The sequence below is a fragment of the Manis pentadactyla genome, chromosome 2, assembly GCF_030020395.1.
Source record: "Manis pentadactyla isolate mManPen7 chromosome 2, mManPen7.hap1, whole genome shotgun sequence".
NCBI lineage: Eukaryota > Metazoa > Chordata > Mammalia > Pholidota > Manidae > Manis > Manis pentadactyla.
The window spans coordinates 51,788,271-51,815,652 of record NC_080020.1 but is presented as its reverse complement, the minus strand read 5'-3'; the positions used below and the strand labels follow the sequence as shown (position 1 = coordinate 51,815,652).

Sequence of the window (27,382 nt, the reverse complement as noted above, 5' to 3'; positions counted from 1 at the left end):
TGTAGGCAAAGGGTCTGTTTGTGTTTATACAGAGGATCAAAGCCTAATTTGGCTACCCCGAAAATGAACTAAGAAACGATATGAAAGAGAACTTCCAACATCAGCACTCTCGGGAAGACTCATGCCAGAAGATGATCATCAAAAAACCCCAACAAAGAAACACGCACTGCTACAGCTGTAGATGCACTCATCCCACCAGCTCCTGGACTTGCCATGGGAATGAAGGAGATATCTAAGCTGGCCTGTGCATACAGTAAAACAACAAATTTGACTGGATCTATACTGTTGGAACTCAACCAAGAATTAGGAGAAGTGCAAATTGTAGCGCTCCAAAATCTTACAACTACAGACTATTTACTGTTAAAAGAACATATGGGATGTGAACAGTGCCCAGGAATGGGTTGTTTTAATTTGTCTGATTTTTCTCAAACTACTCAAATTCAGTTAGATAATAACCATCATATCATTGATAAGTTTTCACAAATGCCTAGGGTGCCTAACTGGTTTTCTTGGTTTCACTGGAGAGGGCTGGTAATTACAGGTATGCTTTGGTTATGTAACTATACTCCTATTATGTTAATGTGTGTGCGCAATTTAAGTAGTAGCTTAAAATCTATACATGCTGAAGTTACTCTACAAGAAGATATGTCAAAGAAATAATCAATCTTCCCATGTTTTCTCCCGCCTGCTACTTCTATAGCTTTTCTTCTTTCTTCCTAATTACAACGAATTCTTAAATAGAATTCGTGCCTCATATCAAATTTACCGAGTATCATAACTCCTCCAAGTGGTAAAGATACCTCAAGACAAATGCTGGGCATAGAAGCCACAGGGCATAAATATGCAAAGAATAAAAAGCTAACCATTTCAAACAATAAGGCTTCTCTCTCACTTACCAACTTAACATTTCCCTGTATGGCCCCGGAAGATGACTGGTTAGCCAGAGACGGGTAAGATTCCTCAAGGGAGGAACAACCTAAGACAGGCACAGTCGCAGGGGGGTCATCAGGTGAGAAATTGGGGATCAACAGAGGTGAGGCTTAGAACCTCACCCCCCTGTTCTGAGAGAAATCTTCTGCATATGTGGATGTTTTATTGCCCTTGTCTAGCTTGGATTAACACATAGTCTACAGGCACACACCTGATCATCTACATTTGCTCTCTTACAACACTAAACTATGTTTTCTACCTTTATGTTGTATCTACCTACCACTTCAGCATCTTATTAAAAATAATAAAGAGAGAAATGTGGTATCCACATATAAATCAAGTATAAAAATCAAATGTGTATTCATATTTGAACTGACTGTTTATAGTTCATAATGCATGAGCAAAACCAAAAGTTTCTGTGATGACTGCCCTTGTACTGTTCACCATGTAACTTATTCACTATGTAAGAATTTGTTCTCCATGTAAGAACTTGTTCGTTATGCTTCAGAAGATTGGAGACTGACGAAAATTAGGCTTGGGGTGGATTAATGATTGTGCATTGAGCATTGACTCCCCTATACAGAATTTTATTGTTGTTAACAACCATTTGATCAATAAATATGAGAGATGCCCTAACAACAACAACCAAGAAAAAGTAACACTTCCAATTGTAAAATAAATAAGCAACCGGGATGTAATGTATAGCATAAGGAATATAGTCAAAATATTGTAACAACTTGGTATGGTGATAGCTGGTACTTAGAATTATCATGTATATAAATGTTGAATCACTGTGTTGTACACCTGAAACTAATGTAATGTAATACTGTGTGTCAACTACCCTTCAATAAAAAATAATTATCTAAAAAAAAAAAAAAAAAAAAAAAAAGAAATTACCAGGCTATTTTCCAAAGGGGCTGCACCATTTTGCTTTTCCTTCAGCAGTGTATGAATTTTGGTTGTTCTGCATCCTTGACAACCCATGGTATTGTCCCTCTCTCTTCTTAAAAAGGCATTCTAAAAATAATGTAGTTGTATCTCATTTTAGTTTTAGTTCGCATTTCCCTGATAACTAATTATGAGCATCTTTCTTTGTGCTTTTTGCTATTGATACATTTTCTTTGGTGAAATATATGTTAAATCTTTGGCCCCTTTTTGAAATACATTATTTTCTTATTATTGGGCCTTGAGTTTATTTGTAATTCTAGATACAAATCTTTATCAGATAAGTGATTTGTAAAAATTTTCTCCCTGTCGATGACTTTCAAATGACATTCTTAATTTAAATGAAGTCCTGTTTATTTTTTGTATCCTTTGATGCATTGTGCTTTTGACTTTTTATGGAAGAAATCATTGCTTAACTGAGGGTTACAAAATTTTCTTCTATGTTTTCTAAAAAAGGTTTTAGAGCTCTATGTTTTACATTTTTATCTGTGCTATATTTTGAATAATTTTTTGGTAGAGTGTGAATTTGGACAAAGTGGTTTGTTTTTGTCTTTGCTTTGCATATGGGTATCCAATTGTTCCAGTACTATTTGTAGTTGGAAAGACTATCCTTTCTCTCTGAATTGCCTTTTTCAGAAACTAAGAAGTTTTGTTAGAAACTAATTGGCCATGTATGTGTAGGACTACTTCTGGATCTTTTTCTCCATGCCATTTGTCCACATTTTTATTCTTTCTTCAGTACCACTGTCTCCATTACTGTAGCTTTATACCAAGTCTGGAAATCAAGTATGTGAATCTTCTAACTTTGAAGAGAATGTACCTTCTGCTGTTTCTGTATGGTTTTCTCTAAACGTCAATTAGGTTAATTTGGTTGAGAGTACTGTTCATGTCTTTGGTGGTAATGTTTCTACTTTTTCTACCAGTTACTGAGAGGATGTGTTAAAGTCTTCAAATGTATTTGTGGATTTGTCTGTCCTTTCAGTTCAATCCATTTACTTCATGTATTTTGAAGTTCTATTGTTAGGTGCATACACATTTACGTTAGATATGTCATTTTATGGACTTGACTCCTTTGAAATTAAGTAATGTCCATCTTTATCCTTATTCTGAAGTCTGGTTGAGATGATTATTAATTAAGAAAGCTATTCCTGCTTTCTTTTGATGTGTGTTTGCATAGTATCTCCTTTCTGTCAATTTATTTGTGACCAAATGACAAAAAAACATTTTTGTATGGTCTTGATTTTTCAATCCAATCTGATGTTCTTTATTTCTATCTGATGCCTTTATAAAGTTTACACTTAGTGTAATAATTAATATGGTTGGATTAAAGTATCCTATATAGTTAACTGTTTGATATTTTACTCATTTTTTCCTCCCTTGCATTTAATTTTTCTTTTATTTTGCTTTTCATTTTATTCCATTTTAGCTTCACTATTGATTTATTTTTTCTTTTAATACTTACTTTATTCATTGTCCTAAGTTACATATAATATACCTTTAATTGCAGAGTCTACCTAAATAATAACATACTACTTAACATGTAATAAAACGACTTAACAGTATTTTCAGTTTCTTCCCCCTACTCTGTGCTGTTGTTGTCACACATTTGACTTTTATATATGCTATAAGCATAGTGCATTGCTAATTTTTTTGCTTTAGATAGCAATTTTTAGAGTAATTAAAAATAAAGTTAAATTTTACATTCACCTCCATTTATTCCATTTCTACAACTCTTTATTTCTTTGTATGTATGTGTTATATCTTACCAAAGTTTTCTAAAGTGTGTGGAAGTTTTTCTTATATGTTAGCATTCACTGCCAAGTTCTGGACTCCTCTTGGTGCTGGTAAAATTTTGTTGTGCCTGGGTAGCTGGGAATGTTTGATATTTATAATTCTTTTGTGCTTGCTTAGAATTTCAGAACCAAAGGACTGAATATACCACAATAAGTCCTTTGGCCTAATCTTTAAAGTCTGACAGATTTACTTCAACTGATCTTATTTTAAGATTTATCTGAAGTTCCCTTTCTGAGGCTGTAACTTAAACCTTCATGGTCAGTGGTCTTGCTTTGTCTCTCTCTCATTCTTTTGCTCTCATGTGTGGAGAGGGAGCATCAGGACCACACTGGCCTGCTTTTTAATGTTCTGTTTTTAGTAACCTCACACGTATATGAAGATAGTTATTGAGTCCCTTATATTCTGTACTTCTCCAAGTTTTTTTATAGAGAGATGAGCCTACTTTTTCTCCATGTATCTTTAACCATTTTTACAGTATTTTCTCATGGATATTTTACACAATTATTTTTGTTAGGCATGTGAAAATAAGTTGCAGCTGAATTCACTGAGCTGAAGGAGCCAGAATCTCTATAGGGCTGACATTGGCTCTGGAAGAATGCCAGGGTACAACCCAATGAAGTGGTGTAAGTTCTCAAGGGTCCCCAGTTGCCTTGCCAAGTAGTGGAAACTGTCCTGACCCTTACAGCCAACTGCTGAACTTCAGCCCACTCCTGAAGCCATATGGTTTATTTTACTCCAGACACATATCTTTAGGAAAGCTCAGGGACTCTGAAATTGGGTGGATGTCCTCCAAAAGCTATGTTCACCTGAGGACCTGTTCTATTCCAGAGCCTACTGAATGCTGCAGCCCTAAGCATGTTACTTGTAGGGGATGGGCCAGGAGGAAAAGATGACTGGATTGTTCTAAGCAAACTATATTCAGTTGTGAGGAAAAATCACTTTTCAACAGTTGGGCAGGTCCTATAGTAGAACTTTTCAGTTGTGAGGATAACTTATTTTCAAGAGATACTTATTTTCAAGCATTTGCCTTGATTTCATTACCAAAGCATAACATTTTCTTTTTGTCTTTTTCCCCCTCAAGGGGTGCTACATCCATTGTGTACAGATGCAAACAGAAGGGGACCCAGAAGCCTTATGCTCTCAAAGTGTTAAAGAAAACAGTAAGTTTATTTCATTATATAATAGCATCTCTAAGGGAGCTGTGACCTGAAGAAGCCAGGAGTCCTGATTCAAAGGACAAAGGGACCAGAGAGCTGCTACATGCAGCTAACTCATTTGAGTTTTGATTATGAAAGTGCAGCAAAGTGGGTTGTGTTTTGATGGAAACTGTGAGACTCTGAAAGCAACTGGGTCTCCAATGGAATGTGGCTGTGGGTAGAAGTGTGGCAAGGAAAAATATTTAGAGCTGGCAGGTAAACTTGCTTTGTATACCAGTCATGGTTTTAGATACATATGTGTACACACTAGAAAAGCTTGCTGTTTAAAAACACCTAAATGCAACACAAACAGAGGCATTTGTATAAGGAGTCATCAACTTCCAGTTGATTTTCAGATGTTGGGTTTGCTTCAGTAAAGTACAGCTGGACGAATGCTAATACTTCTGGGACTGAACCTGTTCATTTAAGAAATTTGTATTTGAACAAGAAGGAAGGATTTTTTTTTCAGGTTGCTTTTTTTTTTTCACCCTATCCTCGTAGGTGAGCTGAGAGGGCAAATGCTACTTAGGCTCATCTCCAATAAATAAGCAGTGCAGCAGGTGAGAGTTCAGACTACAAATGCCAGTTCCCTGTGCACCAAAGAGTGTTTGGCGTTGTAATGTCCTACTTGCCCTTTCTGTCCTTATGTAGTTTCCCCTTATAAAACCACAAGAACACAACATATTCTTTTATAGTGCATTCTTCCTTTCTCAAATTTCATGTGAACACATATGTGCTATATATATATATATATATATATATATATATATATATATATATACATACATATACTTCTAAAAACCCAGCTGTAAAAAGTATGCTGAGGAGAAAAGTATTATACATTTTGAAGTCAAATAATACCCCTTTTAGGCCAAGGGCTTTTTTTTCTTCCTAAAGGAAGCTTAATATCACCAGCTGTTTATGTATTGTCTAGCACAGGGAAATTTTAGAATCTCGCATAATGGCACAGGGTTTTCAGCTGAGTAGAAGTAGAATGACATTTTGAAACAGTCCATTAGAATTTAAAGCCATACTAAACTAACAAAGACAGTTTAATTGAAGAAAGTAATAATTTAAATGTCAATTGCTTCTAAAACTCTGTATTCTGGCTTTCCTATTTGGTGTAGGTAATAATTTAAGTTATTTCAGAATGTAGAGGGATCTCTTGATTCCTAAGTGGCTTGCCTGAGGGTTTCAGCCCTGGGCAAGTTCACTATGGATTCAGTGAAACCGAGGAATGACAATGGAACGTTCTTGGGGTAAAAGGGTTTACACCCAGCTTTGTTTTCCCAGCGATAGGTCCAGCAGTAGAATTAGGTCTGCGTCCAGCAGTCTGCAGGTCCATAATCCACCTCCGTCTCTGCCTCCACCCAGAGCACTGGGAAGAGCTCTTTATATAGTGACTCAGTCAATAATAGCTCATTGCCTAAGGTGTGGAAGCAGTGGCCTAGCAGTAGACCAATCACATCATCAAGTAGTTTAGGGTCAGGTGAGGATCCTATAGGAATTTCCATTTTCTCCACAGCAAAGCTTGGAATTTTCTCTTAAATCAAATTCTTATAGTCATAAAATTTATTTGAATCAAGAATTATTAAATTTTTATGAAATAGAATTTCCTGTTAAATGTATAATTTTTTATGAAAATTAATTAGCATACTTTAGCATATTTGTTGTATTCTTTCTCACTGGTTAAAAAAAATTCATTAAAATTTGTAAGTGGCCATTTTACTTTCATAGTTGAGGAAATTTTGAAAGGGACTAGCTGTATGAACACCTAGGAAGATAAACATTTAAAAATGATTTTTGAGTGCTCATAATACCAGAGGAAAAGGACTGGTTTAGAGAATATTGGTTTATGTCAGAAATCTTGGGTTGAGTCAGAGTGAGGGACAGGTAAAGACATTTGGTGGCTTCGTGACTCTTATTCATTGGTAAAGTAAAGCTCTGGTTTGCCCTTGCTGTATTCTTTTCTCCTCTGTTGTGGAAACATCTTCCTCAGAAGGCAGGCAGAAAGAAAATGTGGATGGGAGCCAAGTGTCAGATGGAGCCGTGGAGTGGTACTCTAAGGCAGATGTTGTCAGTCACAGTTACGGCTATGCCAAGTGGAAGGAGAGAAAATCCCCTGAAGAAACCTCAGCTTTAGATGGAATCCTTAGCATTGTCTCCTAGAATAAACCATGCACAGAGATGTGTAAACAAGAGAAATAGCAGGCATAACCTCAAAGAGCAATTGCCTCCAGTGTTTAATACCATGTAGGTCATGAAGACAGAACTTCCTTATCTAAATGAAATGAATGGAAGCCTAGGAACCTATTTATAGAGAAAAAGTGATATAGAGAAAATAAAACATATTCCTAGGGAATTCAGTTAAAGATCTGCTCTTTAAGGGAAAAGGGGTTTCAGAAAACTGGAATCATTTATGTAATCTATATATTAGATTAAGCCACATAAAATTGTCTATATTAAGCCATTTTTAACCTAAAAAATGACAATTTTATGTGGTTCAAGTAACAACTTTGGGACCACTATACTACTTCACTGGATAGTTCCTTAGGTCCTCATTTTATGATTAGGCCTACACCAAAGAGGTCTGAAAGACAAACTCTATCTATCATCTATCTATCTACCCATCTATCTATCATCAACCAACTGTGAGAATTTCCTAGAGCTAGTGTAATAAGCTACACAATTTATTCTTTTACAATTCTGAAGGCTAGAAGTCTGAAATCCAAGTGTGAACTGGGTTGATTCCTTCTGAGGGCACTGAGAAGGCACCTGTTCTGGTTTTCGGTGACAGCCAGCAGCTTGGCATTCCTTGACTTGTAGATGCCCCACTCTGATCTCTGCCTCCCTCATCACACGGCCCTCTTCTCTCTGCATGTCTTCATGTCATCCTCCCTCTGTGCCTGTCTGTATCCAATATATCTCTTCTCATAAGGACACCAGTCCTGTTGGATTAGGGGCTCACCCTACTCTGGTGTGACCTCATCTTAAATTAACTACTTATATCTATGGCAACCTGATTTTCAAATAAGATCTTTTTCTGAAGTACTGGGTGTTAGAACATCAGTGTATCTTCCCAGGGGTATGTAATTCCACACATTTTACTATCTGTAAGAAAGGACTTCTGGGGTGAATTTCAAAATATTCCACTCAATCTTTCATTGAAAATGTGTAAAATTTAATCACATTCAAGAAAGTTAATAAACATAAGAAAACATCCAGTTTATAGGTGTAAATTAATATATAAACATTTTTAAGTCTAAAAAAGTTTCCTATCTCTTTTATGGTTAATTATTTAATAACAATAATCCTTATCCTCAGGATCTGTTTAAATACTTTTTCAGGACAGTTTGTCCAAATTTCATTTTATGGCAAAATTATGTACCTTTTTCTTAGCTTATTATTTTAGGAAGGATTCAGTTTGCATTGGCAGAAAGAGACTAATTTCCCTCATAAAACACCCTATCATTGAGAATCCATTAGGCGCTCATATGTCTGGGTAATGGACAAAGATCAATTTATCCATAAGGAGACAGACTAAAGCATCATCTTCTAGGGAGAAATCCATATCTCACTGGTGGTCAGGCCCATGAAAGAGTTGATACTGATAATAAACATAAAGTAAATTGTCATGTTCAGACAATTAGGTATTTCGGCTAACAAAATATTCTTGGAGGAGATTAACAGGTCATTATAATAAAAATATTTTAACTATTATATATTTTATATATAGGTATACTGCCATGTACTTCATATATAGATAATTATATTTCATAGAATTAGAATACTTTTAGTACATGTCAGCCAAGGTCATAATATCTGCAACGTACCTTCAAAAAGTTACCTGACAAAAAAGTGGTATGTGCACATATGGGAAGAAAGAGAGAAAGAAAATGTATGGCAAAAATTGACCATTATTGAATTTAGGACAACAGTGGTGTCCGTTTCAGTATTTCAACACCTAAGTATATATAAAAATTCTCATAGCAAAAAATTGGGGTAAAGCATGCTTCAACATACATCCTGTTTAACATATCTCAACATTTCTTCTTTCCATTCAGAAAACATTTCAAGATCTTACGGTTTCTAAATGTTGTGGTAAACATTAGTGACTATTATAGATATATTGAAGTGCCAGAAAATAGGAAATGATCATTGAACCACTTTTATACTCTACTAAAATCCTAGATATTCCCCAAAATAGTACCCATTTGTCTCAAAGGCTTTTTCAGTTGCTTATTTGTTTAATTTTTATCCACTGGGTATTAGTGATGCTTGTATTCATGAAGTCCTCAAATTACCTAAAGTTATTCTTTTACAATTCTGAAGGTAGAAGTCTGAAATCCAAGTGTGAACACAGTTGATTCCTTCTGAGGGCACTGAGTGGGCACTCCTCCTAGAAAAGGTGGCCTATTTTGTAACTTTTTATTTTAAAACAGTTACAGATTCACAGGCAGTATCATTTTTGGTGCCCATAAATACTACCTGGCACATAGAACTAATTGACTTGTAGATATCAAAAGGAACTTTTATACTGTGAACTTCATAAAACATGAGTCAAGGCTGAAGGAAACAAGGCTAATTTTTTCCTTCATGCATAAGCCCTTCATCATCTCCTTTTTAGGTGATATTCAGAAGAAATTGAGGTATAATTGAAAGATTTACTAAATTACTTCCTCAGCTTAACATTCTTTGGGGCATTAATGGTTTTGACAGACATAATTAGTTGGATAACCAGTGATTTACAAGATGGAACCTTTTTACTGATGCTGCATGACCTTTTAACTTAAAACTACACAAAAGGAAAAAAATATACTCAAGAAAGTGTCAAAATTTGAACAGATTAAACAGATGGAACCTTCAGCTGGACTGAATTTGCTGAGTTAAATGGATTCAAAACTTTTGAAGAATGATGTGAAAATGGAACCACTATTTCAGGAGTGATTCACATGCTGTATTATTCCTCAGGAGTACATACCTCAGGGTGTATCTAAGTAGTCACACTTTAGCCCTATGAGTATGGCTCATTTTCAAGAACTGAATGAGATTTAAGAAAATTATGCTTACCAATCATTTATAGTGTCCCTGGAACTTTGAGACAAATATTTGGATTCCAGAATTCAGATAGAATTTCTATCTGTTGGGGCTCAACTCTTGGAAAAGATCGCATTTCATCTTACTCTAAAATCCATGCCCTCTCATGAAATACCCAGCATTAAATCTAAAAATTAATCTCAGTGTAAGTTCAGAATGTATAGGTATTCTGACCCTCCTTAAGAATGGCTATTCAATCATTGGGTGAGATCATGGGCTCTGCAGCCAGGCAAATTGAGTTCAGGATCACTTCTGCTACTTAGCACCTGTGTGATTTTCCAACAAATTATATAAATCTCTCAATCTCAGTTTCTTCATCAGTAGAATGGGTTTATGAACATCTAGTTTATGGCATGCTAGTGAAGATCAAAATGAGATTTATGTAATAGATTTATCAGTACCCAGGAAGTATGTAGTAAATGGTGACCATTAATCTTCTCATTAATTGTAATGGGTCCACACAGATATTTCATATAATAATAGTACCAGTTTATTCTGTGCAATTCTAATATTTGCATTAGGTTGATTTAAAACTGAGTGAGGAGCACCAGATATATTGTGCATTCCTGTTTATTTTGTTTTTGGAGTGCTTTTAAAATTTTATGTGGCACTAAGTAAAGATATCTGATCATATGACATCCTACTTACGTAAATCTTGGGTGTCTGTGATTCTTAGATTTGGAATACTTTCAACCTTGCAACTCCATCCTGATTCTTACTATTAGAGTAGTGTGACTAGAACAGTGTAAAAGCTGTTCAAAGCCCAAATTTTGTCATATTTAAGTTATTGTAATAGAGTTACCTATAAATTTCTGAAAATATTTTTCTTGAATAATTTAGTTCCCATGAATTTTATGAAATTCCCATAAAGGATGAAAGAGGCCTTTTACCCTCTTTCCAGTTAATGAAGAACCACACATTCTGGTTTGCTAATCATTTTATAAGTTGTTATATAAGGGATAATCATTATTCCTTATATTCTTATGAATTAGCTATTTGAGTATATAACTATGATGTTGCAGAAGAATTTGAAAGGTTGCTGTAGATTAAATTACAGAATGTATCCAGGCCTCCTCCCAAATTTTGGTAAGTGAATCTCCAGGACATCTCCAATAGAGGAGATTTTCAGAAGATGGTAGATCTTCTAAAATAGAGATAATACCATTTATACCATGGGATAAACAGAGAATTATCTGCTCTTGTATTTTCCTACCTAACCTTTGGGAACATAGAAAACCGACCACAGGCCATTCATTTTCCAATTGCTATATTTTACGTCAGAGAGATGTCTGGGTCAATCTGGGTTAAAGATATGCATCTATTAAACACTGCTGTAGCCACTTTTAACCACTCATGGGTATGCTCTGGAAGTGCAGTTCAGGTCACCTTTGGTCAGTGATGGAGAGGAGAGTAATAAATCACTAGCTCAAATAGACTTTTTGGGCCCAATTGAAGTCTCAGAACACATTAAGGAAGCAGCTTGCAGATAACAAGCCGTGTCAAGTGAACTGAAACTTTTTCAAGCATTCTGTCAGTTGGAACCTATCGATTTTCATAGGGACTATTAAACCAGGATTCCTGGAATAGGAACAGGGATATTTCTATTCAGTTTGTGACAAGTATCTGTCTACAAAAGAAAAAAGGTAGGGGATGGAATGTAAAGATCTTGGCCTGATTTGTATTCTTTACCACTCAAAGATCTATTCAGAAGTCTGAACATTCTTGTAGAGAATCAGTTGTTGCTGTTTGATTTGTTTTCTTTTTTGATAGAAATGCTGCTGGAATCTGTCACAATTCAGCTTGCTTATCTATCCCATCATTATATTGCTCTCTCATAGGTAATTGTTGCCTTTTAAAAAGTAAACACCATTATTCAGAGGTTGGCTGATGTAAAGGGTTGGGGAAGCGGGGAAAGGTGGGGAGCGGGGAGTACAGGCACAAGCTGGTATGCTGTTACCCAAAAGGAAACATCTTGCAATTACTCCATCAACTCAGGTTATCACATTGAATCCTCTAGTATTTTTACAAGTAGTGGGTGGTTGGATCTAAAGTGACTGTCACCCTTTACATGGAGTCCATGGGACAGAAAAAGGAGATGTATAACCATCCTAAAACAGAGGAAATCTTAGAGGGAAAGCTTAAGTTACCACACTCTAAAAAGAAAGAGACTAGAACCTTCTCGGAGAGCTGAGTAGGAAAGGCCTTGTCAGCAAAGCTGTGCCCGGCAGCAGAAAGTCGGAAGGCGTCCAAGGTCAGGAGATTGGAGCTGGCGAGTGGTACCCGTGGATGGCACCAGGAGAGCTGAGGAGCCAGAGGATCACAGCCTACCAGCCTCAAAGCAAACTTAGCTTTGGTATTTTAGTAAGAAGGGGAAAACCTATATATAGTTTTAACAGGGAAAAACATTTCCATGCATTTGATTTTGATAATTCTGTATGGTACACAGCTGAATGGCAGTTAAAGCTGCATCCATCCAGAGATGTCAGAGAACAGAGGAGAGAAAGAAGCTAACAAAAAGATAAAGTCATAGAACTCCCAAACCATTAATTTGCTAAAGGAGAGGAAATGAGTATGTGCAGAGGATATTAATTAGAAGAAATCCAAATAATTTTCAGTATTGAATTAGATTTCAACTATTTTCTTTTAAAGTAAGCACTCAAATCATCATGCCACTTCAGTAGTTTTAACAGTGAAGGAACATAGTGCTACTAAGAATGGAGACCATATTTAATTATTAAACACTATGCAGTGGTCCCTTCACACGTTAATGTGAAGCACCCCGTGGAGGGTTTTACTTATCAGAGTTTTAGAGAAGCAACTTGTGCGAAGTACATGATAGCATATAGAATTTGAACCCAGGGATTTTGAGTCCCAAGTCTGGGCCCTTTCTATTTATACAAACTAGGTCCTGATAGAGAAAAAGACTCCACACCAAAAAAAGTCAAGAATGATCATGGCTCAGATCTGGGACTGAAACTAGGTGTTGCTCCTTGCTAAGCTGATAAAGAATAAAAAAGCCTTTGTTGACACAAAGACACAGAGAAGCTTGACTGCAGTTTTCAGTCACATTGTGAAACAAGGGTAAATAATATTCCCTATGTTCAGAGTGTTGTTAAGACCTTTGTTTTCATTTAGTTGAAACCTTAGTTTAGTGAGTCTCAGCTTACAATAGTCAGTAAGGAAAGAATAATGGGGGTGTGCAACATACAAACTACACACATTGCTCGGCGTGAACCTTTTTTGCTCTTTGTCTTGATGGTGAGAGGCAGCGATGGCCCCAGGAGTGGCTGGGTATACAGAGCTCCAATTTCCTCTCTGCTGCAAATGTCAGTATCAAGGGATAAATTCAGTCAAAGCTATTCATACTTATCTCTCCCCCGGAAGTCTGAAAAATGTATCAAATGAATAGTTATACTACAGGGCTTTTTTCCCCACAACGTACCAAGCTGTCACTGGGAGGATTTTTCTTTGATATTTTGAAATTAAAATAAGCTAGAACAGTTTTTCCATTACAGCATCAGGACACATTTGGATGGCATGATCACTTTCAAGGTGTGACCTACAAAATAAAATGCTATAAACTGTAACTGATTTCTTTTATTATTAAGTCAAAGCAGATCCAAGGCTATTACCCTCATATTTTAAATTCTGACACATTTTTATGAAGGGGAATTTACCCACCACATTTGTATCTGCCAAAAAATTTTTTAAGTATCCTCTCTTTTCTATGATAGTTAAAATTCTTCCTGAGACTGGTACCCTGGATATCTAGGGGGAAAATATTTCAAATCTCTGGTCAAAGATATCTCAGGTTTTTTTTTCCAGTTTAGAAGTTTCTTTTAAGGTTGCAAGAGTTTCTTTAAGGTAAATATTCAGTGTAAGTTAAGCCCCCTCTTAGAGCTGTTTCTCACCCTATTAGCTTCTGTGTTCGATGCTTGGGAGCCTAGTCTCTACAGTAAGGACTCAGTGGCCATGTGGCACAGCCAGGGCCCAATGCTGACTGCACAAAAGATCCCAGTAGCTGAGAGCACTGGCAGCTATAGACAGCTGGAGGCACATGGGGTTGAAAAATGGCCAGATGTTCAGGAATGGTACTCCCGCAGCCCAGCAGCACCAAAGCACAGACCAGCCCAGTGCACAGGTCACAGGCCCCCTTTTTCACTGCCTTCTCTGAAACTTGACAGTCCTGGAAAGCATCGAAGAGGGAGTAATGCTAGGGCATTAGAATGGAATGTGTGCTTTATCTTCCCAGTTACACATACATGGAACTTTTAAACTCTGAGTCATTTAACCCAAAAGAGACCTAATGACATGTGAGGAGAGTGCATTGAGCATGTGTGCATCACCATGGAGAAAAAGATGTTGAGAAGTGAGTTGACATATACTTTAGTTTCTGATTACTGGAAGCATCTGGTCCCTTCTGGAGTTCACTCATATTAAGATGCTTCCTCAGCAGCAGAGGCAAATCCAGACCACCACATTGAGGAAGAATACTGCTCTGGAGCAACAGCAATAGTGGAATTTTTTTCAAACATTAAGATCTCCAGTATGCCTTTCTTTCCAATTCCAGCCCCAAAATATGATTATATTACTTTGGGGATCATTTAAAAGACTTTTTGTTTGTTTTTTGTCTGTAGCTTGTTCCCTTTTTTTTTTTTAAGGAATTTTTAGCATCCTTTAAACAATATTAACCAGGATATTTGAAGGTCTTGATTATCTTAGAAAGAACAGCCAAGGAGCTAATACTTCAAAGAGTGTCCAGGTTTTCCTCTGTGCAAAGCTATCCTCAGTAAGGAACTCAACTCCAGGATGTGACTGAGGAGGCTTCCAATGCCAATATTTCCAGGAGTAATTTTTGTTTTCATTATCAGACAGTTTACAAAATCATGAGCTTGTTGAATAGCACTTACTCAACTTTAGAACTAATAGAGGATCACTTAGTTTTAGGATCAAAGGGATATCTCAGGGCCTCTGAGAAAATTCAGCATTCTGCCCCTCACTTCCAATGGTTTGGGGACTGTGCAGCTGACACATCGCCATCCACCTGAAAGAGAGAGAAAATGAAAACTAAATTTTGTTGTTTGTTTTCATGCTTTCTTTGAAATTTTGACAGCATTTTGAAATGTACAGCTTTGACATGTGAAAGTTACTAAAAGACATTTAAATCTTGCAGTTTGTCACATTTCTAGTAGAACCTGAACTTCTTCAGGGCATGGCTGATACCCAGGTCTGTAGTAATCAGGTGTGAACTGTGGCCAACAGTAATTACTTAACTTAAGAAATGGTCTTAAAACCTTCTTGGAGCTTTACCCAAGTAGTGCAACTCCTATCCTAGTCTGCAAAAAAGGTGACAGAAGGTGTTTAAATGTAAATGTAAATGCAGGTATCAGTTCCCCTCTTTGATTACCATCAAGCAAGAAGCAATAAACTATATATTGGACATAGTTTAGGGTTTTGATGAAGTTGTTTTCTACTTTTAGAAAAAAAAATTTCGTGTTCATTAGACATTTTTTTCCTCTGCAGTTATGGAGTGCACTCATAAATCCCATTCTTTCTAAATTTGTTTTGTTTCAGTTGTAGTAGTTTTTATGGGAAGACTTAGAAAATTGGAAATGGAAGACTAGGAAATGTTTACTTTTACAAATCCTTTTAGGAAAGGCACTGAATGTCTACCATGGGCCAGGAGATTTCACATATATTCTCATTTAATCCTTGCAATGATAATGCTCTGGGGCATTTATTATCCCCATTCTATCCATGAAGAAATTGAAGTAGTCCTGAACCAGAGAAGTGACTTTATAAAAGACTCTAAATGGCAAAGCCAGGATTCAAATTGCATTTTTTTTAATGTACAACCAAGGATGTTCACTACAAAATGATTTATATTAGCAACAAATTGCAAGAAAATGAAGGTAGTCTTACCATAAGGCTAGCCATGGATGACACTAGCCATTAGGAAGCTGTTTTACATTCTTCTTAGGAATATTGGACATCCATAAAATTTTATGGTGTTGTTAGTTAAAAAATTGTGAGACATGACATTATATTTCCATATCGGAAATATGTAAAGAAATATGCACAGTTTAAAAGCTGAATGGGAATGAACAAAAATGCTAATGATAGCTGTGCTACACTGGTGGGTGTGGTCCTCACTCTTCTTTTTATATTTCACATTTTTAAAAAGTGTAGTTTTGATACTTCAATAAAAATGTATAATATTTGTTTATTTTCTTCTATCCCAGGCAACGTGAACCTGAACAGAGAATTTGGAAGGCTAACAATATGTTCACTTCCTACCCCAGGATATTCATTTCTTTTTTCCAAGGATCTGACCATTGAAGCTACCTCACTGGGGACTATGGGAGTAGGGATCCAGCAAGGCTTTTCTCTTGAGCTTCCTTCTGGTGGGCACACAGACAGAGCACTCACAGTTGCATCCCTGGAATTCCCTGCTTACCAAAGGTCTCACAACTCCTTCTTTGGAAATACGTAGTACACTCCAGTTCTCACTGTCATTATTTTTTAATTTTCATCATTTCATTTGCATTTAATCTCTTCTCTGTTTATGTTTGATACATGGATTGATCACATCAATTAAAGGCAAGGAGTGTTGTTTGAAGGAGACACCTTTTCTCCTTTTTGGCAGCTGTAGAAGCTTTGTATGCTATGATGGGGTTGACTAGCAGACATGGAATATCAGTACCTGCTGCAGTGGGTTTAGAAAGTCAGTCATTCCACCTAGCTTTTATTAATTATATTTCTTGGAACATTCCTTATTTACCTTGAGAGAATGCAATCATGAGTAAGTGGTACTAACCCTTTGTGGCTCACAGTTTGGAAATCATAAGCTACTATCCGTGCAGACTTTAGAAGATCTGGGGACTAGGTTCTGCCAGTGAGACAGTCATTCTCCACTCCATTGGTATCAGTAACAGGACAAAAATGTCATATAGACTTGAATGGCCAGAGGAGAACTGACTAACCAATGTTGTTAAGCCAGGGTTTATGACTTTGAGTACCTAGTCTTTTATATTCAAATACTAGCTCCATCCCTCATTCATTCATTCAACAAATTATTACATACCAGGCATTGTTAAATAATGCTGGGGATACTGAAGTACAGAAAATGGACAAAAACACTTGCTATTACAGATCTTATGTTCTGGTGAAACAAGCAAATAATGCATTAGTAATTAAACGATAACATTGATTTTTGCATGTTATTAGGGGATAGAGTGATAGGATTCATGGTGTGTGTGTGTGTGTGTGTGTGTGTGTGTGTAGTTACTTTTGATGGTGTGTCCTGGGAGGGCTTCTCAGTTACCCTGAAGTGAGAAGGCCTAGTGGAAGAGGAAGTGGCAAGGGTGAAGGCCTTGGAGCCTGGTCTAGTAGTTAAATGCCTGTGTAGAGAGAAAAATGACATTGAATCGAAAGGGTGAGGCCAAGCCATTCTGCATTTTATGGTCCATGGTGCAGGGTTTGCATTTATTCCAGGCTGAGTGGGCTGCCAACTGAGACATTTAAGGTGAGAGTGACATGATCAGATTTACATTTTGAAGTTACTGCCCTGACTGCTGTATGCAGAGGGAATGATTATAAAGGGTACAAATCAAAGTGGGGAGACTAGTTAGGAAGTATTACAATACTTCTGCAGCCTCTAAAGTAAAAGTCAGACCAGAATGACGATATGGAATAATCAATTTTGTTTGAAGAAGGAAGTGATCAAATATCATACCAAATGCTGCTGACAGGATAGGATGAGGTCAAAAAGGCAGCTGGTAGTTTGGCCCTTGGTGGCTCCTCCAAGGAAACCACTGATTTCTTTTACCAGAGAAGTTTTGGAGGAGTTCTGTGATGAAGCTAGGTTGGATTGCATTGACAGATATACGAAGGAGTGGGGAGGATGGGAGAAAGAATGCAGAGACCTCTGGAAGGGTTTTCTGTGGACAGGAGCAGAGATACAGTTTGGAAGCAGGAAGAGGAGTGAGGAACTCAGGGGTGAGATCTCTTTAAGGATAAGTCGTATTAAATCAGGATTATCCCCATATATTCTTAATACCAAGGAGAGATACAGAGATGAAAGAAACAGGAAGAAGAGCTGTATAAAGATATCAAGTCCTTTCAACTTTATATACCATGTTCTCTTCCCTCTTTTCTCTCCCTCTGTTAAGCCAAACCTCTTTCTGTTGAGAGTCTGGCATCAGCTGAGTCTTTTGTGTAAACTTTGTTGAGCTTGTTATTTCTCCCAGAAATATTTTAAGCTTGTTTCATTCACTGTAAAATAAAGGACTATTCCCTGTGAAAGAATTTCTGGCATCTTCAAGCAGGAAAGCTTAGATTTTAGAATCTGAGACTGAAGGAGCGGAGGTAACCTCCCTTGGAGAAGCTGCCCTGTTCTGGATCTGCCCGACCTGCAGAGGTTTCAGGTGCCTTCCTATGTGTCTTTCTTTCTGGACTGAGCTTCTCAGAGTCATTCTTGTCTTGCCTAAACTCTACTCCAATCTGTGGCTGTCTCCACCATTGGAAAGCTCTGTTTTTCTCCTTTTAACCTTCCTGCTGTCTTAGAGTCTGCAGGAGTACAAGGTTGCTATTAGCAGAACTATTAAACAATGAGTTTCACACTTTTCAAAACTAAGCTAATTTGGTTGAAATGTTTTGTCAGAGTTCCTCTTCCCATTCTGATAGAACAAGATTGACATTGTGCTAGTGAGTATTAAATGTTCAGTAGGAGTTTGGTTCCTCTACCACTGACATCTCCTTCCCATGCCAACCCCACCATGTCCCATGCTTGCCATTGCCTCTACCTCTGAACCTTCACTTCCTCTGTGAGCTGCCCCTTCCATTTTCCTCTCCACTGGGTCCAAACTCACACTGAAAGATCTGGGTGAAGAACATTCAAGACAAAGAGTATCAAGTACAATGTGGTAAGGCCCAGAAATGGGAATGATCTCGGCTTCTTCAGAGATCAACTGAGTGATTAGTGAGCTGGAGTGAAAGGGGACAACTGGGTGAGTTCAGTACAGTGGACAGGACCAAGATACTGTTAACATCTTGTGGAAACTGCTCTTCCCCAGTTTCTTCATCTCAGTAAATGGCAATTTTATTCTTTACATTTCTCAGGCTGAAAAACTTGTGGTCACCCTGAACACTTGTCTTTCTCTTACACCCCAGATCTGGTCCATCTTCAAATACCAGTGGCTCTTCCTTAAAATATCCATCCCCTCCTCAACCCCCTTCATCACTACCACCTGGGCGCAGACCTCCATCGTCTCTGCCTGGGTAACTGCCATAACATTGTATTGAGTCTCCCTGCTTTCGCCCTTCTCACCGACCTCCTCCCTACCAGGGTTAGAGTATCTTTTTAAAATGTAAGTAGGATCATGTCATTCCCCTCCTAATCTTCCAGCTATGTCTGACCTCCCTCATATTAACATGCCAAGTCCCTACCATGATCGGCATGGCCTGGCTTCTGGTCGCGAAGCCTGTTATCACCACTATGCTTCTCTGGCAATTTGCTCTGGCTAAACTGGCCTCCTCACTGTTGTTTGATTGCTCCAACCTTAATCATAGCTGCAGGCCTTCCTGTTTGCTGTTTCCCCATCTGGAACACTTTTCCCTCAGATCCCAGTGGTTGTAGCTCGTGTCACCTCTCAGAGAGACCTTCCCTAGCCATCCATCTCAAACAGCACCCTTCATCACCCTGTCTCCCTTACCTAAGCTTGTTTTCTTCTTCCTTAGTTCTCACCACTCTGGACCTTTTACTTATTTATTTGTTCATTTTCTGTCTTCACTAGAACATAAACTTCTTAGGCAGATTAACTGTTTTGTTCACTGCTGCCCTCTTGCCCAGAATAGCATCTGCACATAGGAGGTGCTAAAAATATTTGTGGAGTAAATGGATGAAATTAATTGGGTACTGATGTATATAGATTGATAGACTGGATGATGAGAAAATAGTACTCTCTTTTAATTGTTTATACCTTCTCAGTGAACTAGGGAGGGGAAGGAAAGAGGCTGTATTGAAAGTTAGAGGAGAGAAAATGTAAAATGTTCTATGACACAGTGAGAGAGCTGTGAGCCCCTTGAGATCTGGGGTCATAAGCTAAAAATGTGACCAGTCAACATGGTCACACATTTTCTTTCTGACAATTCAGTTCAGATGCAGAAACAGAGTAAAAGAGGAGCAGTTTAACTAAAATAAAGGGTTTTCCTTGGCAAGTCCAACAGAGGAAGGAAAGAGCAGAGGAGCTGAGGGAATGTGCATGTCAGTGCTTATCAGAAAGGACCATGGAATGTAAGCTAAGGAGGAGCTAAAAAGACAGGAGGTAGAAAACAGAGAGTGTGATGCTTGGAATCAATATTTTTGAAGTGGTACAACTGGTAATAATGATAAGGCCTGGGGTATGACCGGGGCAATGGGTTACTAAGGGGGCGTGGAGGGGGCAGGTGGAGGAAGAGATTGCTGGAATTGAGGAAATGGTAAAGAAACTGAGAGACAAGGATGCTGACGGGATTATCCAAGTGAAAGCAGAAGTTAAGAATGATGATAGTGGTTGAGATAAAGTTGCTAAACCTTCAGCATAGGATGGGTAACAAGGAGATGGGAAGGTGATTGTAACAAGGAGAGGTTGCAGGTTGTATTGGCTGTCGGCAGACATTTCAGAGCAGCTGGGGTTTTAGAGGGACAAAGGAGGAGATGTGGTTTGGACACAGCAATGAGCAAGAAGGATCCTCCTTCCAGGCCCTGTTATACATTTCCACCTGGGAGAAAAACAAGTCACCACTTGAGCAGACTGTGAAAATAGTAAGGCAATCATGAGATCCCCAAGTTTCTTTTAGGTCAAGAAGAGAAAAGGTTGGTTAAAATTAGGTTTGGTTAAAATTTTGTAGTTATTGAAGTTAACAGCATCTTGTAGAAAACCTTTTATTTTTATCTGTGTCCCACATTTGATTTTCATTATTCAAACAACCATCCTTAGCTTTCCAATCCTTCTAGGCTAAAACTATCATTCTTGAATTTAACTAAGTTCCAGTTGTGAAGTCTTTTCACCAATCATGTTAGTGTCAACATGTACTTGTTGACATGTCAGAACACAGGATGCTAATTTAAGCAGAAGCTATACAGAGGAGAAATGTGAAACGTTCTGGGCATTTATTTATTTATTTATTCATTAATGATTTATATTTTGCCTTTTTCCACAAAGGATTTGAGGAGCACAGTTATGTATTTCACATCATATTGTCTGGTCATTGTTCAAACCACAAATGAGCCAAAGAAGCCAGAGAAAGAATAGAGAGACACAACAGGAGATTATGGTCTCAGTCTCTGCAAAGAAAATGAGATGAGACTAAGCATTTTCTGTGGAAATGCTGTTGTACTTGACTGACTCACAGAAGCAGAGTGGTGATCTCTGCTCACAGAGGTCTGCCCGGCTTGTCTGGATCAAGGCCACATCTAAGATAACCAGGTGGCCCAAGTCTGCCAGAAATCTGGTGGATGGCCCCTCTCCTTCATGCCAGTTCGTCACCTCTTCTGTCTCTCTTCCTCATTCCGATAGTGCAGAAACTGGCTTTCCTTTTCTTTCCTGAAGTCCTTATAACGTTTTTCTCACATATTTTTCAACTCTTCCTGCCTCCTTTTCCTCAACCCTCTGAGCCCAGCACAGGAGCATATTTTCTGTGTGCCTTAATGAAGGCTCCATATTCAGTCAACCCTGTTGCAGGGGTGGAGCCGTTTTTTCCTGGCATTAGTCTGGAATTATACTTCTTATCCTTTCCTTTTTCTCCCCTGATGGAGGAGAGAGCAGAATTGAGATTTTGTTTACTATTAAGGAATCCTGAATTCTGTAAAGTTTTGAAACTCTGCACAACTGTATAGCCACTTTTATTAAACCATTTCACTAATTTTTATGTATAACCTTCAGAAAGTATGTTTAAAGTATGTTTTATATTGAAAGTATATCAGAAGTCATTAAAATTGGATGCTTCATAAATGACTTTATGAAGATGAAAGAAAATATTTCTTTGAATATTTAAGGTGGTTTAAATAGAAGAGCTAAAGTAAGGTTCTAGAGAAAAACTTCTTGTGCCCAGGCCATTTGATGATTGTCCACTTCATATCATCAACAAGAGCAATGAAACAGAATATCCATGGGAGACAGAGCTCTTTCTCATGTGCAGTAAAATACAGTAAATTGGAGAAGCAGGACTGTGATCCTACTGCTTGCAGTCTAGTTTATCTGGTTTACCAGACAAACACTCAAGGATGCCCTGTGATTGCACAGAATTCATTCGGGCCTCTTCAGAGTTCTTCCACCTGCCAGTCTTCTAGACCGGAAAGAGCTGGCTTGTCCACTGACCCTTTCATGCAACTAGGCCAGTCAGAAACACATCTGAAATTTCTGGCCCTTCCAGGCACTCCTAGATTTGAGTGGGAAATGACACCTCATGAGGAAGGATATGGCATCACAAGTGACTCCCAAAGAGGTTGGATATGACACCCATAAGCATGGAGAAGTTAACACTACAGGGTCCAGTTTCACCAGTGGGAAGCAGGACATTCCTGGGAGATGGATTCCCTCTCCTTCCTCCTTCCCACAAACTTCAAGGCGTGATGGCCTGATAGAGTAACCATGGAACAGTACTGTGTGGCAACTGGATGCAGCTAACTGCCTGTATGACCCGCTGTGTCTTTAAATCTCATGGTGACACAACATGCATTAATGAAGAAATATTTATTTTGTATTAGGGAGAAAATCCTTGCTGACCTGAAGAGAAAATTGGATAAAAACAACCATAGCTACTGTGTGATTCCTCTTACATGAAGCATCAAAAATAGTCAAACTCATAGAAATAGACAATAGAATTGTGGTTACCAGGGGTGGGTAAAGGGGAGATGGAGCATTGTTCAGTGGATATAAAGTTACAGTTATACATGGTAATTTAAGTTCCAGAGCTCTGATGTACAACATAATGCTGTAGTTAACAGTAAGGTATTGTGTACTTAAAAATTTGTTTAGAGTGTAGAGACCATTTTAAGTTTTCTTACTACAAACATGCACCAGAAGCTTTTGGAGGTGATAGAAGTTTATTACCGTATGGTGATGGTTACATGAACCCAAACATATGTCCAAACTCACCAAATTATATACATTAATTATGTGTGTGTTTTCATATCAATTTTACCTCTATAAGCTGTAAAAAGTAATTTAAAAATAATTAAAAATATAAATAATCTGTACCCAAATTTTCTTCAACAGCATCTTCAGAAACTGAAATGAAAGGTGAGGGAGAGCTCTTTAAAAGAGATTATTGGAGTCATCTGCCTGTTCTAGCAATGCCTCTTTTTCAAATATTTCCCATTCGATACAACTAAAGTGTCTCTTGTCCAATACTTTCATGAAACTTATGGCTGTTTTCACTAAGAAAAAGAACTTTATATAATGTTCTTCTATTACTCCTTTCCCCTAGACCATGCTATCTATGTCCCATGGACTGGACTGTCTTCACCACTGAGCGGCATCGGCAGCCTGTATATCACATTGTTACACCCGTGCACACTCTAATAAATCATTCTTCATTTTATATTAATGATAGTGTGTATTTTGATGGCTAGTAACTTCCAAGTCTTTCAGTGTAAACACTGTTTGAATGTTAGCAGTATTTTGATTCACAGAAAATGATCTTTCACTGGACAATGGAACTTTTAAAACAAAACTTTTTGCAACTTATCTTCTTTTATTTTCTGGTGACTTTATATAGAGGAGTATTATGCTCAAAATTAGACTGTAATATTCCTTTGGGAAAGGTCACATTTGTTTGTTTCATATTGTTTAATATGAGGCTGAGCACATAAAGACTATATTAGATCTTTATTATGGGGTCTAATTCATTATATAATCCATTCATTCCATATTCAGCCAAGAATATATTCAGAGATCCTTGATTCTCCAGTACCATGGAACACGTTTGCTTGTTTTCCTTTCTTTCCCCTTTTGATTAAAAACTTTAAAAATAAATTTAGGTGCATATATAGTGGGGTACATATACTAAAATGCACAAATCTCAGTGTACAGTTCAATACATTTTGACGTATGTATACACTCATGTGACCATCACCTGGATCAAGATGTCAAAGATATCAAGACATCAAATGTTCTTGTTTTTAAATAGATCAGATTTTTAGCTTTTTTCTGCTTCAGATATGAATAATATGATGAATGCTGCGGATTGTCTTCTCTCCCACAAAGCACATAGATCTGTGGGACTTTTTCCTAAATCTCTACTTCAACCTTCATTTTGACTAGAGCCATCATTTCCTTCAACTTATGTAACTGTTTAACACCAGAACAACTAAAAAGATTACTGCCCAGAAGTAGACAACTTTTTCAGTCACAAGTAACACTCAGCTTAAACTTCTTAAGGCATAAAGGTAATTTATTTGCACATATGACTGGGAAGTCAGAGTGAATCTATCATCATAGTTAAATCCAGGGGTTCAAATTCAAACAGTATAGTTTCTCTCTCTCTCTCTCTTTCTCTCAATCTCTGCCATCTCTGTCTCTTTCCCCCTCTGCCTCTCTGTCTCTCCCTCTCTCTTTTCCAAATGGCAGAAAGATGCCAGCAGGAGCTCCAAGCCTATATTCTTTAGTCTGATCTTTCAAAGGGAAAACGGAAGAGAGAGAGTCTCTCTCCACATGTACACATAGCAGGATGGAGGTACAAATGCTAGATAGTCTGCTAGACTCATTCACCAGCTAAGTGACTGCCTGGCATCACCTTTCCAGTATGGGATTCAAAAGAGTTTCTAGGAAAAATTCTGAATTGCTTTGTTGGTAGGATTCATTTGGGTTACAGGCAAATTGCCCAATTTTGAATGTTAAATATACTGATGACAAGGGCTTACTGCAAATTAATAGTTGCCAATTAATGATTTATATTGATCAGTTTGGGACATGGAAGAAGAGAAAGAAATACTTCAGGACCTTGCGCAACAGTAAAAGGGACGGAAGCAGTTAGCGCGGGAGTCTCCAGTGTGTGCCAACATTCGTTCTTCGGGAGAGCCTAGTCTCTCCCTTTCCCTCATCCCTGCTCCAAGGAGATGGCCCACGGCTCCTGGTTGGCTCTGTCCCAGTAGTACACCTCCTAGATACAGGAGTCTCCTGTACGGGCACAGGAAACCACAAGGCCATGGAGAACACTGCCTCTAGGTTAGGTGTGTACATGTGGAGAGAGACTCTCTCTCTTGTTTTCCCTTTGAAAGATCAGACTAAAGAATATAGGCTTGGAGCTCCTGCTGGCATCTTTCTGCCATTTGGAAAAGAGAGAGAGAGAGAGACAGAGAGGCAGAGGGGGAAAGAGACAGAGATGGCAGAGATTGAGAGAAAGAGAGAGAGAGAGAAACTATATTGTTTGAATTTGAACCCCTGGATTTAACTATGATGATAAATTCACTCTGACTTCCCAGTCATGTGTGCAAATAAATTACCTTTATGCCTTAAGAAGTTTGAGCAGAGTGTTCCTTGTGACTGAAAAAGTTTTAAGCAATACCTAGTTTGAATTTGTGCTCTGGTTCAGCTGTGGTTTAGTGGGATGGGACAGGCTGGTGAAGCAGCTTCCAAAGTTCTTGAGTCATAGAGAATTGGGTGTGTTGAGATTTGTGTTTCCCTTTATGCCTTTACTGTAAAAGTCCCAGAGCCTATCAATTTGACGTACAGCCACCTGGTTATTTCTTACCAGCTTGTTTTTCTCTGTTTACAGTGAATTCTCCCTCTTATGCCACCACCTCATATTAGTTTTCAGGTATAAAATGCATACATCATATCTTCAGACCCTCTTTTTAATCAAAATTTATAACTGATGCTGCACTTTTATATGGTATGTTTATGAATTTTTAGGAAGTATGCTGAGTTGCACAGACTGCCATGCAGAATGCATTTTTGTTTCCCAGTATTGTGAAGTGATTTTGATGATTAATTTTCTGTAGCAAAAATGTTTAAAAATACCCTGAGCCTTCTAATTGACCATATGAATGACCAAAACTTTTTTTACAGTTTAAGAGGCTTTAGCATGACCAATAGTTATTTAATTTTTTATTTGATTCAGTGGTGAGAAGGAGACTCGAAAATCTTTTATTGTAATGGGAACTCTTTTACAATTTCTTATAAACACTTTTCAAGACATTTATAAATGATGACTGTTTTGTTTATATAAGGTTTATATAAGCCTAGAGTTAGGCTCTGAAAAAATTATATTTGCCAGGAAAGAATATATAAAGTATATTTATATGTAGCAATCAAGTAAAAGAACATACAAGGTTCATAAAATTCCCTTGAATATTCCCCCTTTATTTTCAAAGAATATATCCTTGCTGTTTAATGTTTTCATTAGAGAATAAAAATTAAATGAATGAATGTTGTCATCAACTTGAAAGTTGTGGTTGGTTTATCATCACTGAAGCATGACTGGATTTTTCCTCAGTCCATCCTTCCTTCCTCAGGACATGTAACTTAAAGGATAAAATTCATTCTCCATTTAAAGCAGTCTCTTGGTTATGCCCACAGGGTGGCTGTGAATTGCACATAAAACCGTGCATGTCCATTTCTAAAACCATATGAACTCGGCCAATCTAAGAGTTCTGAACAACTCGAAGGGCAGAGACCATAGTACAAGCACAGGTATTATCTATGTACTGCTTTGATGGATTTTGTTGGAGGAGGGGAACACCTTTCTGACTGTTAGAGATCTTAAACCCCAACTCATTGTGATTAAAAGAATCAATCACTGGCATAGAAAGAAGCACTCCTAATTTTGGAATATCCTAAAGCAAATGGCTGTTGTCTCAAACATAGAGATTAAGTGGTAGACCAACTAAGATTCCTTAATGACAAGCCACAGAAACTAACTCTGGTTAACTTCAGTAGAAATGGAAATTTAGTGGCTCACATAATAAGAAAGTTCAAAGGGCAAACTGGCTTATGCATGGCTGAATCCAGTGGATTGCATTATGTCAACAGTACTCATTCTTTATCTCTTAATTTTTTTCCTGTGTTAGCTACATTTTCAGTAATGTCATCTCCATATGGAATCAGAAACGGTCACTGGTAGTTGAAGACTGTATTTTTTGGCTTACATAATTTCAGAGAAAAGGAGAATACTTTGATTATTTGAGCAAAATCTCTGGGGAGGACTTGATTAGCATGACTTAGGTCTGGTGGATTTCTTCGACCCAGTTCTGATGACCAGGGTACTCTGATTGGTTAGGCTGGGTTATGTGCCCATCTCTGTGGTGACGGGAAGGTGCAGTGATGGATAGCTTCAAAGAGTTTGGGACAGAGATCCATAAAACAAAGAAAGAAAGGAAGGAAAAGATGAGATTAACTTATGCCTTACTGGTGATCATAATGACTTTCAACAGGAAA

At 37.7% G+C, this 27,382-nt stretch overlaps 1 protein-coding gene across 2 annotated transcripts in view; it reads left to right on the top strand.

Moving 5' to 3' along the window:
- CAMK4 (calcium/calmodulin dependent protein kinase IV) overlaps nucleotides 1-27,382 on the top strand; it is a 216,536-nt gene that overhangs the window by 103,883 nt on the left and 85,271 nt on the right. For both annotated transcript variants that reach the window (XM_057492709.1, XM_036886820.2), the window contains exon 2: nucleotides 4,751-4,829. In XM_057492709.1, coding sequence (XP_057348692.1) covers nucleotides 4,751-4,829 — 79 coding nt within the window. The remainder of the gene's footprint in view (nucleotides 1-4,750; nucleotides 4,830-27,382) is intronic.